Source organism: Amblyomma maculatum, chromosome 8 (assembly GCF_055883805.1).
Source record: "Amblyomma maculatum isolate TAMU_Amacu chromosome 8, ASM5588380v1, whole genome shotgun sequence".
Classification (NCBI taxonomy): domain Eukaryota; kingdom Metazoa; phylum Arthropoda; class Arachnida; order Ixodida; family Ixodidae; genus Amblyomma; species Amblyomma maculatum.
In genome coordinates, this window is record NC_139351.1 from 70,695,970 (window position 1) to 70,713,865 (window position 17,896).

At 41.9% G+C, this 17,896-nt stretch overlaps 2 protein-coding genes across 2 annotated transcripts in view; one reads left to right on the forward strand and one right to left on the reverse strand.

Annotated features, from left to right (window-relative positions):
- LOC146181429 (WD repeat-containing protein 36) overlaps positions 1–9,823 on the reverse strand; it is a 38,964-nt gene extending 29,141 nt beyond the window's left edge. The window contains exons 1-6 of the mRNA XM_084576464.1: positions 9,563–9,823; positions 9,179–9,206; positions 7,156–7,256; positions 6,408–6,525; positions 3,186–3,373; positions 1,607–1,739 (exon numbers count right to left, since the gene is read on the reverse strand). Coding sequence (XP_084432590.1) covers positions 1,607–1,739; positions 3,186–3,373; positions 6,408–6,525; positions 7,156–7,256; positions 9,179–9,206; positions 9,563–9,715 — 721 coding nt within the window. The 5' untranslated portion in view covers positions 9,716–9,823. The remainder of the gene's footprint in view (positions 1–1,606; positions 1,740–3,185; positions 3,374–6,407; positions 6,526–7,155; positions 7,257–9,178; positions 9,207–9,562) is intronic.
- A 340-nt stretch (positions 9,824–10,163) lies between these two features.
- Rab3 (RAS oncogene family member Rab3) overlaps positions 10,164–17,896 on the forward strand; it is a 72,923-nt gene continuing 65,190 nt past the window's right edge. The window contains exon 1 of the mRNA XM_084576465.1: positions 10,164–10,354. The gene's annotated coding sequence lies outside the window, so the exon portion shown is untranslated. The remainder of the gene's footprint in view (positions 10,355–17,896) is intronic.

A 17,896-nucleotide genomic window follows, 5' to 3' on the forward strand; every position in this document is an offset into this window, starting at 1 on the left:
AATAGTCATTTAAGATTGTCGCGCTCTTATCACTGTCTATTGGTTCACGGTTAACGTCTAGAAGCTCAATTCTATTGGATCGTGTTTTAAGGGAGAAAATGCGCTAAAATTTATTGGGGTTTGTTAAGAGGATTGAATGTAAATCGGAGGAAAAAAACTTTTCCTTGGCGGAGGTCAATTTTTCGTTATATATTTTTGCACACTGATGGTACCGTTCCCATGCTTCGGGATGCTTATGCAAGTTAGCTGTTCGATACAGTCGTTTTTTCCTATTAAGTAGCCTTTTAAGTTCTTTATTGAACCATTCGTTGTTAGAATCGGATTTTACAATGAAGGACGGAATGTGCATGTTTTTCAGGGATAGCATAATGGTCTTAAAATATTCCCAGTTGGCATTGACCGTGTGAGAATGATAAAAATTCTGGAAAGAGCTGTAGAATTCTAATAGTGCACGGTTGATAGCGTCAAAATTGGCCCTTTTGTAGTCGGTTATTACCTTTTGCGTTGGGGATCGTTTTTTAAGGGGTAATGAGAGGCGGATGTGAAGTAAGTTATGGTCGCTAATGCCGGGTAACGTGGTTATACCTTTTACGTCGTCGGGGGAGGTAGTAAGGAGTAGGTCGAGAATGTTGTTTCCTCTTGTTGGGCTTGTGATGACTTGTCGTAGGGTAAAGTCAAGTGTTAGGTGGAGGAAATGTTTTGCGTCGGTGGAAGGTGTTCTATTAAGCACCGAGAGTAGGGGCCAGCTAATGTTCGGGAAGTTGAAATCGCCAAATAAATATATGGGGGAGTTTGAAAAGTTATTTCTGATATTGGTTAAAGAGAAATACAGAGCATCACAGAATGTTGAATCGCTATCCGGTGGCCTGTAGCAAATGCCAAGAACAATTTTTCTAGCCCTGTCGTTCAAGCATGCCCACGTGAGTTCAAGAGTGTCGTCGTTATTAATGTGAGATGATGATAGGGTGTTCTTGATAGCTATGAGGACGCCCCCACCTTTTTTGTTTTTCCTGTCATGCCGGCATATAGTGTAGTTTAGATTAGGGGCAAAAATTTCGCAACCTCTGACATCTGCGTTCAGCCAAGTTTCCGTTAATAGCACAGCATCAGCATCAACATCCGTTATGAAACTTTCAAGATGATCACGTTTTGGGATTATGCTTCGGATGTTCATGAACGCGATATTTAGGTCAAGGCATGGCGAAGCGCGCCGGATTGTGAGAGAAGATAGTACCTGCTTTTTGGAGCGTCATGTTTTGCTTTCAGAAATGCTTGCGGATGAAGGTTCTGCGCTTCTTCGCGTGCTGGTTGCCAAGTTGGTGTTTTCTATTACGCTTTCACTGGTCGGGTCGTAAATATAGCATTTATTGCCTACGTAAAGCGTAATGACCATCCCAACTAGCTCCAAGTGTAGGTTAAGACAGTCCCGCAAAATCTGGGATAGTTGTAAACCAGACTGGGCTGCATTACGACAGGTGAAGCCATCAGCATGCAAACTTTACAATCAGCCTGGTCGCAATCAGAAAGAGCATGACCTGTGGCAGAACGTCTTATCCCATCCCCTCCTTCATCTTCCAGTTGTAGGAAAGTGAACAGCCCCACCCACCTGTGCGGAAGGAGACAGCTATCACAGGTCCCCAGTCCTGCTGGAAGCGCATCAGCGTTTCATCAATCTTGAGATTGTGCACCACGGTTTCCCCGCTGGCCAGACCCACTGCAACCACATCCACAGCAGGTGACTGCGCAAGAAACAGGTATGTTGGGGGAGCATCTGCTCAGCAAACAAATTGCACTACTACTGCCAAAAAAGTTATCAGTAAAAGTTGATACAGTTTTGCCTGCCACTGCGATTCAAATTCATGACTTAAAAATCGTTTTGATGCTAGAAAAGAGTGATGAATGGAAGACTGGCATTGCCACTGGTGTTACCAATTTTCGGTTATTACAGCATAGCAAAGTTTTGCACACCTAAATATTAATGGTGCTGGAATCAGTGTACATGTGTCTGCTGTTGCAAAAGATGAAAACAAAGACTGAAGGTTTATTTATTGAAAATTCATTCATTCATTCATTTATTGAAAGTACTCGCAGTTCCCGGAAATTAAGTACAGTAACTTACCGCACTCAGTGTCTAGACCAGAGTAAAACTTTTTATTTACACCAGCGAATGAAGGTGTAAATAAAAAGTTCTGCTCTCTGGTCTAGACACTGAGTGCGGTAAGTTACTGTACTTAATTTCCGGGAACTGCGAGCACTTTCAATAAAAAAACAAATAAATTTTCAATAAATAAACCTACAGTCTTTGTTTTCACCTTCCGCAACAGCAGACGCACATACACCGATTCCAGCATCCTTAATATTTAGGTGTGCACAACACATTGCTATGCTGTATTAACCAAAAATTGGTAACACCAGTGGCAATGCCAGTCTTCCATTCATGCATCAAAACGATTTTCTTATGTGAGTGTGAAAACAGCATTTGTGTCACTAGGCAGCAGCAAACAACTGATCTAGGCCAGTTTAAGACAGAACTCAGTATCGCTTCAATGCTGAATGCATTACTGTTGTTGCCATGCAAAGTTGTCAGTAACCTGTTTTCATATCATCGAAAACCTTGAACGCTTGGCAAGCTCAGCATTGCATGTATAAGAGAAAGTAGACCACAGCACGCACAAAACTTCAGTTAAAGTGCCTTCGGCAGACAATGTGAGAACAGGCACATATTCAAGATGGCAGCTAAAAAGCTTGCTCGAAATCATACGCCTGTGGTACCTCAAATTAGACAGACCTGAAATAAGACCATTCAAATCAACAGGTTGTGCTGCACTTCTAGAGCAGTAGCTCTGCATCATTTATTTAGGGCAATGACGTACAACACCTATAGCTGCAGCGCAGCCATGTAGTGAAACCAAAAATTCATTTTTGTCAAGTTATTGCTCTCTGCCAGATTACGTGTCACAATCTGTAGTAAACGGTGACTGAATGCATTTCAGTGCAAAAAATGTTAACGCTATAAGAATCATGAAATCTACATTCATTTAAGTGTCTTCTTCACAACCAACAAAAATCCCAAGTCTGCCACTAGGCCTGACACGAAGTGCCTACAAGCATTCTTATTCATTCCAGCTATTTTCTTCCTTGTTAAGTAAACTGTGTCAAGGCAAGGAGTGCAGTATGTCACTCACCTGTTCAAGTGCAGTGACTGCACTCCCCCAGCCAGCGAACGTGTGGATGAGTGTTCCGGTGCGGATGTTCCATAGTTGCAGTGGGCCCTGCTCACTGCCCACCAGGATTTTGTTCACGTACGTAACCGGATGGAGCAGCGTGCTCGCTCGGAACGAGCACGAGTCCAGAGACAGCTCCAGGTACATCTCTGCCGACACAGGAAACAAGCAAGAGGTAGACACAGCATTTATCCAACTTGCAGTTCTTTGGAGGGGCCAAGCGAAAAATTTAAGTCGGCATGTGTTGATTGGTGCCAATGGTTTAACGGCAAAAATGGTTGTGACAAAGCGACAAAAAGGCTTGATTGATAGAAATCAGATTTTCGCAAGAATACTGCACTGATAACAAGCACTTTTTGCAGCATGAGCAGTTGATCTCTTGAGGTTTAGTGAGGTTTCCTGGGACAACCAGTGAGGAAAGAGGAAATGACGGCATGAAGTCCATGGCCCACGGGGCCCTCAAACCACTGCAGAGTGAGAGCATGTCAGCCCACACAAAGTATATGCAAATGCATCTCTGTTCGACAGCTGGTGCAAGTAAACAATTTAGAAATAACTTCTCGCCGACTGAAATGCTCAGCAGCATTTGAGGCCTAAAGCACTGTGAGGAAGATTTATTGCTTCTGCAGCCCCCCCTCCCTCCATATGAGCATATAACAAAGGGAGGGTGCAGAATGAGATACAAGGAGATGTGTTTCGCTTTCCAACACCAAAGAGGGGGTGGACGCAGGCCAGACAAGTATAGCAGCAACAAGACCTGACAAGGCATCAGAACAATACATATGAACATCTATAAGCTCACACTTATTGATATGCTGAGCCCGCAAGCTCAGTTCTCACACCTGGAGCCAGCAACCAGTACTCAATTCTTGTGAAGTCCTCACCGTTGCCATGAGTTTTAACCCCGTGGCATAGAAAACTACCTCATTTTGAAATGAAATTTTCCTGGCTATAAAAAAATTCTTCTAGTGTTCAAGGAACATCACAAAATGGACCCACAAAGAGCCCAACAACCAATTTGTACACAGTACAAAAGTAATATGCAGTTGTCGTCAGTGTACCCTTAAAAATGAGAATGGCAAAATTAGGCACCAAGTGTTCCTCCTGAAGGGTGGCAGATAGGGCTAGTTAATTCAAGTTTAACATATTTCAAAGTGCTAAAGCAACACAGACAAGAAAGTAACAGACAAGGACAAGCAATTCTTCGTCCGTTTTGTTTTAGTACTTTTAACTATGTCCCTCCTGAAAAACACAGCCCCTATCAAGTGAAACTGAGCATTATTAGCCATGCCACCAAGCACTGCCTCGATATCAAAAAAAAAGTATTGGTTTAATGAAGTCGCCAATGGCCCCTGACAGAAATTTAAGTTAAGCCGGTTCATGGCTGTGATTTCTATGCATTGTGACAACAACAACAACAACAACAACAACAACAAAAAGGCAACATTATATGCCAAATAACAGCAGATTCCTTCAGAGAGCACATGAAGGAACATTTCAAATAGGGCTTCATAAGTAAAACAACAAATCTTAAAAAAAAGAAGAAACTCACAGTACAGCCTCTAAGAAGAGAAGTATAGAGATGAAAGGAAGGCAAATGAAGACTTCAAACAATGCAGAGATTAAGTGCAGGAGAGAGAGGAGACAGTGAGAGACAGGACATGGGTCCTGTCTTTTAAGCTGCATGCATCTCTTTGTTATAACACACCAGCTAGCCCACAGTGCTCCCTAAAAGAGCTGACATCTCCATAAACACCTTCTCAAGGAAGCAAATGATAGTCTACATTAAAACAGTTCAAAAAGGAAGCAAATTATATATGACACATATCTGGAAGGCATTGCATAAAATGCAACTCCTCTATAGTAAAGTCCGAGACCTGGAAAGGCAAAAATCTCTACTTTATCGCATTTTTTATTATATCAGTTGTCAGAGATGACACGGCTTTGAAGATACTGTCTGGTAATTAAATTGTTGCTTACTGAACATGCCTTGTTGCTTTATGAAAAAAAAAAAAAAAGGACACTCAGAAATACCTCAGAAAAAAATCTTTTGCTTACATCTTGTGGAAGTACCTCTTTAGCATGAATGCAATGGCTATGATTGTAAGTTTAATTTCATGACAACCAAGGCCTTGCATGAGCACGGCATCACCTTCCGGTGCTTCTGTCTTATAATGGGGCAATAGATGTGAAATGCAACATTCAAGCACAGCAAAACTGCATGCACCACGCCTCCACTTCTTCCACCACTGTCTCATGCTTTGTGTTGCAAGAGCTGCAAACGTTCAGCCGTTTCATCCCTTCTCTACTTCTTGTTGCACTTTTACACTCTGAATAATTGAAACAATTTTCTTTCCACATTCATAGCCCCCTTTACTATTTTTTCCTACAGGCCGCATGCTTTGCCTCACAGCTCCAGACCCCATGTAAAGTTGGCTTTTCCTTGCAGCTGGTAAGAACAGTGGTAAAGCCATTAAAGACAAAAACAAACACTATTTTATTGTTGTTGTTTTTTTCTAGAAAATAAACTGGGGGGGGGACAAGACAAATTTGCTTTACAATTTTAGGTTGCACGCGTGCGATGATATCATTTCCTGAGAAGTCTGTCGCCACAGCCAGACACAATTTACTACAACAGATTTTATTGAAAATGTATTTATTATAAACAAAAAAATGCAGTCATCTACAGAAGATAAGTAGGGACTTTAGTTCCACTTTACTATATCAGAGTTTAATTTAATGGAATTCTGCTGTAATTAATTTCTAACAAACCCAGGAAAGAGACTGGACCAACTAATGCAACATAAATAACAGACAGGCAGTAGCCTCATAAAGTGGTGAGAATACCAAGGGAAAGAAGAAATGCCATGAGCAAAAGCAGAGGCTCAGGCAAACTATGCTAGGAAAGTCTGCTGAGAAATGCTGCCAACAGCTGGTTAGACACACAAAGTCAAGCGGAGATGAATGGCAGAGACCTCTACCTTGTAGAGGATTAAGCTTGAATAACAATAATGGTATTCACTAACTGAAAATCGCCTCTACCCATGTATATCAGTGCACGAATACTGAGGGAAGTTGAATTTGTCTTTTAGGCAGACATAAAGTCAAGCTGGCAGACATAAAGTCATGCCAGAAAAAAGCATAGCATTAAGATGGTGACAGAATTGGCCTTCAGGCACATACCTGCTGTCTTGATCTCCCAAACAATGACTCTCCCTGACTCGTCCACAGAGATCAAGTGGTTTCCAAATGAAAGCAGCAGCCTGACTCTGTGCTCGTGGCCACTGAATGTATTTTGCAGCTGTGGATGAGAACAGAAAAAAAATGAGAGCCATGTGACTATAAGGCCACATCTTTCCAAAAGGGGCGGGCATCATTTTTGTGATTTATTTTTATTGCCCTGAACAACAAAGGTCTACTGTCAAATGCACGTGCCTGAATGAAGCATTAAAACTTGTTTTTATTAGAAACAGCAACCACAGTTGCACAAGATTCAAAGAGCCTCAATATCTTGCCTTGCTATGCAATAAAAGCCAATTTGTGCAAATTAAAATTTATGTTAGGTACTAAGCACAAGAACCAACAATAAAATTTTAAAGCTTCAAAATATTCCAGAAAACAAAATTAAATTATGATGGAAAGTTTCAAGCTATTCAGAAAATGGATGTACATGCAAACATCGCAATCAAAGTTTTCTACACTTCAAGCCATAGTTAAACTGTTAGAGCATGAATTACTTGAATGTTCTAATGCTAAATGAAGCTTCCTGTATGATGATGAATGATGAATGTTAACTAGGTTCACAACGTCAAAATATAACTAACAGCACATGCAAACATGGCAATGCTTATGGCTTCGAAATCGGCATATTTAATTTTTTTTCCACTCACTTCCTAGAGTCTAGCACGCAGTTTAACTTTTTAAGACATACCTCACTCCCACGCAGCCATGAATAAATTGTGTTTCCACTTGCTGTGTAGACAAGCCGAGAGTCTCCAGCAATGCACCCAATTTCATCGTCGTGTGCTTGGCCTGAAAAAATAAAATGCAAAATATTTTTTAACAAGGATGTCATACAAGCCCAATGTCCTAAAAGGGTAGTACTGACACCAAATTTTTGTTCTGTGCTTTTTACTTGAAATGATGTGCAAGATATTAAGTAAACCTATATCATCATATGGAACTTTCCAAGTGGTAAATATGTAAATATGCCTAAGTCAACTTCAGGCCATGTGGAGCATAAAAAGAAAGCTGCAAAATTAAGGCCACTTGTTCAACTGCTGTCACTTTGGCTCCCAGAGTAAGCTGGCATAAGAGCTGCAATGCATTAAAGAATTGCAACCGAAATATCAACGCAGCTGTTTTCAGTGCTTAGAGCATCATACCATGAACATCTCAGTCAAGTCACACAATCTTAAGAGCAGCAAATATGAACAGGACGCGAAAAGTTAGAGGGACACTTACACTTAAGCTCCCCTTCAAGAGTATGATGCGAAAGCATTAATGGCTCCCATCTGCAGCTCCCATTACGAATCCTCATTCAGATACATGCACTTTGGTACTTGTTTAATGACTAATCTTTAAACACACATACTCATCATGCAATCCTAGGCTACGACATTATGTGAAACGATATAGAGCTTCACCTCAACCAGGACGTATGAAGGTGCCTGCATGACCTAGGAGTACAGTGTCTGACTCAGGATACAAGGGTTTGGAATTAGGTTCCCATCTTCCCCTCCTATCTTATATGAGCTACCCAAGTTGGAAGCTCTACACCAACTCGGCCATACTATACGGTCTTGTGACATCACATAATCCACTGACCCTTCAAAGCACAGACATGTCAACTGCCACCTGCCAGAGGCAAGCTTGCGATTTTTCATTCACGACGCCAAAATCAACGCTGGATTTTCTGCAGATCGAGAATTTTAACGACGACACATTAATAAGTTCTCTCATTTCCTAAGGCTCTTATGTCATGTTACCAAACCATCACGTAGCTTGCACCAACGTTATAGTGGTCACCAACTTTGGGACAAGAAAGCACAGTGATAACCTTGGCGCTTTGCTAATTTGTTTGCTGCCAAATGGTTTCTGTGTACACCATGAAAGCTGGCATCGGTACCCAAAGATGGCGCCTGTGACGTCACATGCAAACCGTCAGTAAGGCAAAGTAAGAGACAAGTGCTCAAAGGGAAGACTGCTGCAGTGTGATGCGATGACATTAGAAGCATCCTTATGAAAAAAAAAGAAATGTTATAAGGCATAAAATTCAGTGACTGGCTGCACAGAAGTGGCGTCACCAAACTGGAAGTGCCAACTATAGGTTACGATGTATCTGCATAGCATCTACTGTTGCCACCTTTCAACACCTGCCAGGAAAAAAAAAAAAACATTTAACGCGCGAGCTAGGTTAGATGTCCTGGGGCTGTATTATGCAATGATCACAAACTAAAAACTGTCGCAAATCTGCCAAAAACTTATCAATTAGCCCCACTCCTATTTTTCAACTCTGAGCGAGGGCTGATTGACAAGTTTGCAAAAGTTTTTGTGATGTTACCAATGCGTAATTTCTGGTTGTGTGCAGACGTGCAGTGGTTCACAAAAACACTCGACCATAAAAGCATGACACAAACACGATATAAAGATACTATCAGCCTATAATGCTATCGCGTTACCAACACAACGTAATCAGGGTTTCCTGCGATTTGTTTATGCGGTGAGATAATCAAAAGGTGTCAAGGAGCAAAGCATGCAAAGCGTCGGGAACAAGCCATCAAAATCCACACACATCATTAACATTCACCAACATTGTGGCTTCGTCAAGTTTTCTATAAAACTGCAGCACAGATCGAAATTAATGAAGTGCACGAACTAGTTTTCAAGCAAGTCACGTTCTTGCAATCAAGTTACTTTCACATATGGGGGGGAAGAAACAAGAGATCACTCACTTGCTGTCAGCAGCTCAAGCTTGGTTCCCTGAAAACAGGTGAGAAGCCATCAACTGAAGCATGAATAGATCGGCACGAATGCCATAGAAAATGCTTTCACTGCTAATTAGCTCGTCAACGAGCAAAAAGCGGTCACATTCTATTCTGACACCTGATTTCTGCGTTACAATTGCTTAAACAAACGCGTGCGTGCGCGGACGGACCCTCCTTTGCACATGAAGTGTACTGAAGGAACAGAAACCAAGACAAGCATAAGACTAGCTTGTTACACACATTTCAAACGAACAGCAAAACGCGAAGACGCTTTATCGGCCTTTCATATTCACGCCAGTGGACGTAATAAGATTTAGAAGAGTGGACAGCCCTTTAATGCATGCTACTCACGCCGTAGGTGTGAAAACACCTTCCGATAGACGTGATGACGAGGTGCTCTTTCCTCCTATGAATGTAGCGTAGCACGAAAGGTACGTGATTGCAAACGTATCCTAGGGCTCTATAGCCTTGAAATATCCGACTGGGGCAAGTTTCGGCCTTCATTTTCTCAAATCTGGCCAATTCCTTCTGTCATTAGCACCACGAGTTCACGTTCTTCGCGCCGGGCACATGGCACATGAAGGATTGGCAAGAGATCTTTCTCGAGTTGGATTCATTTGCTGCTAGTGCATTGTGTACAGGAATCTCATGCTTCAACAGAACAGCCTCGACTTGTCTCAAGAGAAATTTACATTAAATTATATTTTTCTTAACTGTTTTTCAAAATTATGTAAAGATTCATACTGAAGCATCCCAATTTTTTTTTACAACTTTAAACTGTTTTAACTCTAAACACGGGATAAAAAGTAACTTATAAATTATACAGTGAAGTTTTAGGTTAATGTTGTGTAAACAGTTGTTTACTTGTATATTATTTCACAGAAATAAAAAATCTGCAAAATTTTTATTTTTTGTGTTTGCTTTCTTATTTTTTGTTGATGCTAGGCGGCCGAAACCGCAAGGCTTACGATTCATACGGGCACCTGAGTGCTTGCAGTGAAGACCAACCTCGACACGAGCTGCCAACGGGAGTGTGTAAAAAAAAAAAAATAATCAGTTCAAGTCGCCAAGAAGCCCGTGTGAGAGGGAGCGGATACAAGGAAAACAGGTCAAACCAAAAATCCGGATTCACCTTTCAGAACTGTGAGTTGGCTCGCCGAGCGTGTCTGATCCCTTTCCCTTCAGAGCGCGTCAGCTTCTTCGCGCTCGCGCCCAGTTTTCTACGCCGGTAATCGCGATGGCGCAACCCAGCGATTGGCTGCGAGCCAACGTGTCAACGGTGTAACGGTTCTTGTCAAAAGTGGCTACTCCTGGCGGGATATCACTCGCGCGTGTAACCATGTAAACCGCAACAGGCCTGAAGTGCCGCAGCTACGACGTAGAGCGCGGCCAAATGTTTCGCTGCGGTTTTGTTTTTTTATTTTTTCTGCTTCAACGCACACTGATCGCATATACTTTTTGGGTGTTCCAACATCTGCTGCCAATATTCCAAGGTCGATGAACCAGTGAAGAAGCGGAAAACCTCCTCAACCAGTGTAGGCGCTGTGCCTGAAAACGTCGTCAGTTTTCTTGTTGTAATCGTTTCATCTGTCATCATTTCAGCGTCCGTTGTGATCGAATTAGCGTGTGCGTCACGTGAATATTGGCATGTATACCTATTCAATCTGTTGCGCCTTTCCGCTTGAACGCGTGCAGATTTTATTCAGCCCACGCGGAGTTCGAACACTTATCGGTTGGTTCGATGACACGTCCCACTTAGTCCTAAACCAACGGCACCTGGCTATTCCGCGGCGCACGTTCACCTCGTCATTCAAGTGACGCAGTGTTCGCGCCCAAAGATAGACCGCGCACATTGTCGTTGGTCAAAATGCGCGTAGGCGCGCGCCCATCACAGCCAGTTCAAATCATGATAGTAATGGCGATTGATTCTCTGAAGACAGAATTTCGTGTGTCAAAAATTAACACCCTCCTCGATCACCGCTTCGCTAATCTCCCCTATCCTATTTCTTAGTAGGTCGCCCAAAGGATTCGTAAAGTATGCCTTCGTAAAGGGTTTGTCAACCTCAGATGGACTCATAGTGTGTCATATGAGGCCTCCACCTGAGCATGCTGTATGACTGTGGGAACTAGCTGCCTCCTCCTTGTTCCATAGTCATTCCCGTAATCATACCTGCAGTAATGAACATTTCCAACTCATCAAAATTGCCATCACTAAGTTTCAGAACAGGAGGTGACAATGTGTCTTATCAACAGTGGAAATTAAAGGTGTTTCTGTAAGGCAGGCAGTGCAGACACTTTTGGGTTGCCCAAACTGTTATATATTTGTGATCCATCGTTTGACTTCTTCAGAGAGAGGGAAGGTTGAGAGATGCGTCAACCCCACCCCCCTTCCCCCCTCAGAAAAGCACTGCAATGTCAGCATGAGTAATCATTTTCTAGCCTACTACCTTGCACAGGGTATGGATAGAGGGGGAAAAAATGAGTGTGATGGGACAGAGGACATCGCAGTGCGAATATATACAAACACCCATCACCAGGCGTATCGGATCACAGCTGTCAGACAAGACCTACACTGTCTAACACCTGAATTGCTTGTAAATACTTCCAGGTATCTGGACTTGTTTCCTTGTTCCTTACAGAAAGCATTTTTTGCTGGTTTAAGGTGCAAGTGTACCAATAACATTTGCTATCATACATATTAAGTACTGGATTAGTCAAAACTCACAGACCGGAAGGTCGGCTTCTCAGCCGTATATTGTGGCGGTTAAGGTTCTCGTAAAACTATCAAGGCTGTCAGAGGTGAAAATGATACTTCTCCTGCCCTCTTATAAGGTTTGGAGCTTCAGCGCCGAGTGTCCCAACAATAGCATGCAAAAACAGACCCTGTGCGTTGCGCAAGGACGTTTGACCAACATTGTACCTTCTAATTCTCACCATGTTTGTCTTGAGAGAAGTTGAGAGAAGCTAGTGTGCCAATGCGTACTCCATATCATTATGGCCAAAACTGTGCACTCTCATTGGGCATCTTTTCTGAACAAAAGAGCTAGGGCATTCAGGTTTCAACCGTAGGAACAGAAACAGGAAGGGACAGCTGTTTACAATGGGTAGAGAAACACTGCAAGTGGTAGGTGAATATGTATGCTTAGGACAGATAGGAACCGCAGATCCGAACCATAAAAGGGAAATAACCGGAAGAATGAGACTAGGAGGGAGCACATTTGGCAAATACTCTCAGGTTATCACTAACCACTTACCGGGTCACTCAAGAGGAAAGTTTATAACAGTTGCATCTTACTTGTACTCACCTATGGGGCTGAAACGTGGAGGCTAATGAAAAGGGTTCTACTTAAACTGAGGACAACGCAAAGAGCTATGGGATGGAGGTGTAACATTAAAAAAAAGGAAGCCTGTAGAGTGGGTCATAGAAATAATAACATTCTAGTGGAAATCAAGAAGAGACTGGCATGGGCAGAGTATGTAGTGCGAAGAGAGGGTAACTGATGGCGGCCAAAGGTGACAAATTGTACTCCAAGGAAAGAAAAGCGTGGCAGGGGATGGCGGAAGGTTAGGGGGGTGAATGAGGTCAAGAAGTTCACCAGGGTCAAGTGGATACAGCTAGCACAGGACCGGATTAGTTGAAGTGATGTGGGAGAGACCTTTGCCCTGCATTGGGTATAATCTGGATGATGATGATGATAGTGGTGGTAGTGGTAGTTCAGGTTTTGGTACTTTAAATTTATTTGAACGAAGTTCTCCTCTAAAAGCAGCACAACTTTTCCTCCTTTCTTGCTTGAAAATGGCTTTCTTTGTTGTTGACAGCAGCTCATGGGTCTAGCCATTGTTGTCAAATCAAATATGTATGTCTGTCTATCATAAAAGAAAATATTAAAACCTGACAAAATTGAACAAAGTACAGTGTATGTAGATGTTAGGTTGAAGTTATTATGAAAGCAGCTAGACCAGTAGCACTGGTATGTTAATTATTGCAGAGGTTTCTATATAGGATAATTTAAATTTTGATTTAAATTGGGTTATATGGGGCTATACATACACACTGCATAAGTATACCTACACATGTTGTGTCAAGATGTGTTCTACTTGTGTACATACTGCCACACAGTTTCAAAGGTTTCAAGCTGAGTTCCTGTGACTTGGTGCACCGTACAGACTGTCATGGGCTGTATGGCAGTCCCATATACACTTTTACTGTTATACTCCAGGAGTGGCCTGCTAACAAGATTTATTATGCCAGAACCTGCATGTTGTGAAAAATCTTACCAAAGGACTTCAAGGCTGAAGCGATGAGATCGGCTGTCCTTACTGCTAGTGAACAACAAAAAAAAGTTATGTGGCCACAAACTGTCCCGGACAATACTTGGGGTGGGAAGGCTGTTGTTGCGGAATGTTACGAGGATGAGACATAGCTTTCTTGAAAAGTAATAATCTGTGCTTGTTTTGGAGTGTCGCCAGATGTAGGACGCATTCATCCTTGATCCCATTCCTAGTCTTAAGAAAAGGAATGCTAATTTCCTAAGCAACAGCATGTCTGGAAAATGAGCAGGAAGTGCTCTAATTGCAGTGGATCGATGGTATAGAGTCCACTGGCCCATGACCTACTTGATGACAGATGTGGCATTATGATTTGATGTCGTAAAGGGTCAGCTGTGCATTCCATTGTAAGCAGTACATTCCCAGCATTGCACACCCAGAGCTCTTGGGTCTCTTTACAGCCGCTAATGCTTCTTAACTGCAAATGTTCCGCATTTATTAATACCTTTCGGCAGTTAAACAAAGAAATGAATGTACAAACTTTTCGTGCATGCTTGCATGAGAAGCATCCTCTCCGTCTCTAGAAATTATTCCCTCGTTAAATATTGCAGCTCATTTCCGCATTAAGATGCTGGAAGGAGAAAAGTGCATGAAAGTAGTTCTAACATATATGTGGTGGACTATTTTTGCCAGGTCTTCTACCCTTTTAAGAGAAATCTGAAAAAAGCAACAAAGTAAGGACATGTGCAATGCCTACGTGCTGTGTAATGTGTAGGTAGGGTAATGGAGGCAAAGCCTAAAGTAGTGTAGACACTAAATTTCAGTTGCAATTTTCTTGTTACTGATATGTAAGCCACTAGTGTACATGGATCACCTCATAGTATCTGTCTACGGCCGCTAAACTGTGACATAATCGCTGCATGTTTCTTTACTCGTCATTTCGGCTCTTGAGGCAGGCTGGCCTTGGCATTGCAGTGAATTAGAATGATAAAGCAGGGACTATGTCACAGTTTTTTTCATCCATCATATGGCTAGTATATGGAAGTTTGACAAGACATCCAACATTTGGCTATTGGAACCGAAGCAGTTTAGAGAAGTAATTCATATATAAATTATTTAGCAGTCATATGCAAATACCAGATGGTAATGTGTATGATGTCTTGCACATGATTACCAAGAAGAAAACATGTAACCACTTTTCATTTACTGATGAAGTAGCACAACATCTGTATGCTATAAACACATAGAAAATTAACAGCTTAGTGATTTTGCACTAAATTCTTGCGGGTAAGCATAATATAAACACCCTTTTTTACATGAAGGGAGCTACAGCTCAAAGGACCAGGCATATCTGCAATAACTCATTCCAGTTTTTGCACATGTGGAAGTATTCAAACAGTTCGTTCCCAAGAATCATTGCGAGTTGAAATTCGTTCCCTGTAGCAGTGACTGAATAGAATAACATTGCAAAGCAGCTCAGAGGTTAGTTCATTTCATTAATATATCTTCCACTACGATTTTCTGAAAATATTTCATTGTTTTGTCTGTTCTTTGGTTTTTGAAAAATGTGACTCGTGTGTCAAGCTTGCAGCTAGCTATCATGATAGTGTACAACTCCTGCTCAGGCTAGAATATAAAAAAAGAAGTGTAGCACAGAGGTGAGGGAAATTTTAGATGAGGCAGCTCATGAGCATAACAGGCGGCAGAAAACCTCTCCTTGTGTTTCCTTTCAAGCTTATCGTTTTTTACTTTATGTAAAGGGCATCCAGTAGTAAACAGTCTTCCATCATTTCTTTTATGAATAGGCTTCCTTTAATTGACATCTGAAACCAGTGTCACTGCCATTGAAATTTGTCTTGCATGTGACATGCTTTGCCCTTTGGCAGCCACAAAGGCATTTTGAATGTCTAGTCCCATTTCATTGTTTACATTTGCGGAATAAAGGAAGTCACATGTCCTATTTGTGGTAACACTGCCTCTTTTTGTCTAGACATCTCTGTTGCTTGCATTTGTTTCCAAAAGGCATTTCTCAAATTCTGTAAATTCTCTCTTCTCATGGAGTAAAACATGGGAATAAATGGCTTAGTTACAATCAGACTTGTGGGTTAAGTACATTTTATCTGTCTTCCTGGGGTACATACTCATCAAATGGATTAGGATTTTTCAAGTACCATTATTTGGTGTCAAATGCCAAGTATTTATTACCACTTTTTCTTCTATCACCAACTCTATTGAACATCATTGAATACTGGCCAATATTAAACCTGTCTCATTGAACCAAGGTGTGCATTGCCTTCATTGAACTACGTCAGAAACTATGGGCTGTAATGTGCAATAGTGTAAAAATGTGTGCACTGTCAATCTATGGCTGTAGTATATGTTAGATTCCTTTCATCATTTTCATTTGAACAATGGTCCATTTCACCAGCTACTCTCTTCTTTTAATAAATGGGGGACGCGTGTTTCAAATGTCCGGACGCTTTTTTTTTTTTTTTTTTCATTGTGATTTCATAACGTACAGTTCATTGTGAGCCAGTAGGAAGCAACAGTAAACTCTACACCCCCGTGTGGTCATATAAATAAGTTTTATTAGCCTGTCCTGAAGTCTGTGTGTCTCTTGGCTTCAGCACTTTTCTTTGTAAAGGCACTATCTCATTACTTCCCTACAGAAAAACCAAAAGTTCTACGTGGCAATAGCCTCATAAAATCTCATCTAATCGTATAGACTCTCATACGGTGCGCGTAATTATCATAAAATATCTTACATAAGTTATGATAATGTACAAGAAACTATGAGACATCATGCAATTATATGTGACTTGTATGTGATTTCTTATGTGAATTCAGTGAGAGTGTGTGAGGTTATTGCTTCATACAATTTTTTCAATAGAGTTTTCTTACACTTTTACATCATCATGAGGCAATGCTAGGCCTTCACAAGTAAAGGAACATTGTGTCCAATGTGAGTGCCATCTCACTATCATTGCAAGCACATTTGTTCTATAGTCCCAGCATTTCATTTTATTTCTCGTGCGTGTTCGTGCTTGTATATAAGCTACTGGTCACATTCATGATTAACTTGTCAAATGCGTTGAATGTGAGCCATGCAGGGCATATATTTTATTCTCTTTGGCAGTATTGTGTATGAAATTGGTATATGAATAAGTAATAGAGGCCTATTTTGTAGGCAGGCAAGGGTGTCTGAGACACTAATGGACACGGAGAGAACAAACTTATCTGCATGTCTGCTCAATCTGAACTAAGTGTGCACCTTCCATGGAGTTCATTGTTAGAACACTGCTTCAACGGGGCTTGGAGAGAAAGGGGCTTGTAGTTGTCAAGCTGTCCTCCGAGCTAGCTGTAATTGTCTGGAGTGATGATCGCAGAATAATGTATGGAACACCCAAGAGCACCTTCCTCGATCTACTCTTTTTCATCTCTCTACTTTTTCTTTGCTCCTACGCCCTACAGCTTTTTTTTTTTTTCTGCTTTCTTGTTTGTGTGCATATGAGTTATATGACTCGCGAAACATAGCTCATCCATTTCATTTTGAATATACGTCACTTAATGGAGAAGCTAGCTGCATTGTCAGCATTTTTAGTTTTATTCAGACACACTCACATATCTCCCATGGTGGTGGCTAAAGGGTGGTTGGTGTTAAATGATTGCATTTGTGTTCGGTGGACAGTTTCGGACCAGACCTATAGTTGGGAAGGCACTTCGCTGAAAAGAATAATAATAATAATATTAGAGGCGAAAAGCAAGGCGCCCGTGTGCTGTGCGATGTCAGTGCACGTTAAAGAACCCCAGGTGGTCGAAATTTCCGGAGTTTCTCCACTACGGCGTCTCTCATAGCCTGAGTTGCTTTGGGACGTTAAACCCCACAAACCAACCAACCAATAACAATAAAATTGGTTCACAGGAAGGGAAAGGCGCAGTATCTGTCACACTTGCTCTGTGGACACCTGAACCGCGCCGTAAGGGAAAGGATGAAGGTCGGAGTGAAAGTAGAAAGAGAGAAAGGGGAGCCATAGTGGAGGGCTACGGAGTAATTTCGACCACCTGGGGATCTTTAACGTGCGCTGACATCGCTCAGCACACGAACGCCTCTTCGTTTCGCCTGCATCGAAACGCAGGCGCAGGGTTAGAATCCGGGAACTCCGTAGCCCTCCACTACGGCTCCCCTTTCTCTCTATCCACTTTCACTCCCACCTTAATCCCTTCCCTTACGGCGCGGTTCAGGCGTCCACAGAGCAAGTGTGACAGATACTGCGCCTTTCCCTTCCTATGAACCAACCAACCAACCGGACAGTAGTCGGGCGTCTTACCACTGCACCACCAAAAAAGAATTGTAGCAATACTGACAAGATGAGCGATTTCGAGGAGCGGTGTGTAGCATATCAGCTTGCTCGCGCC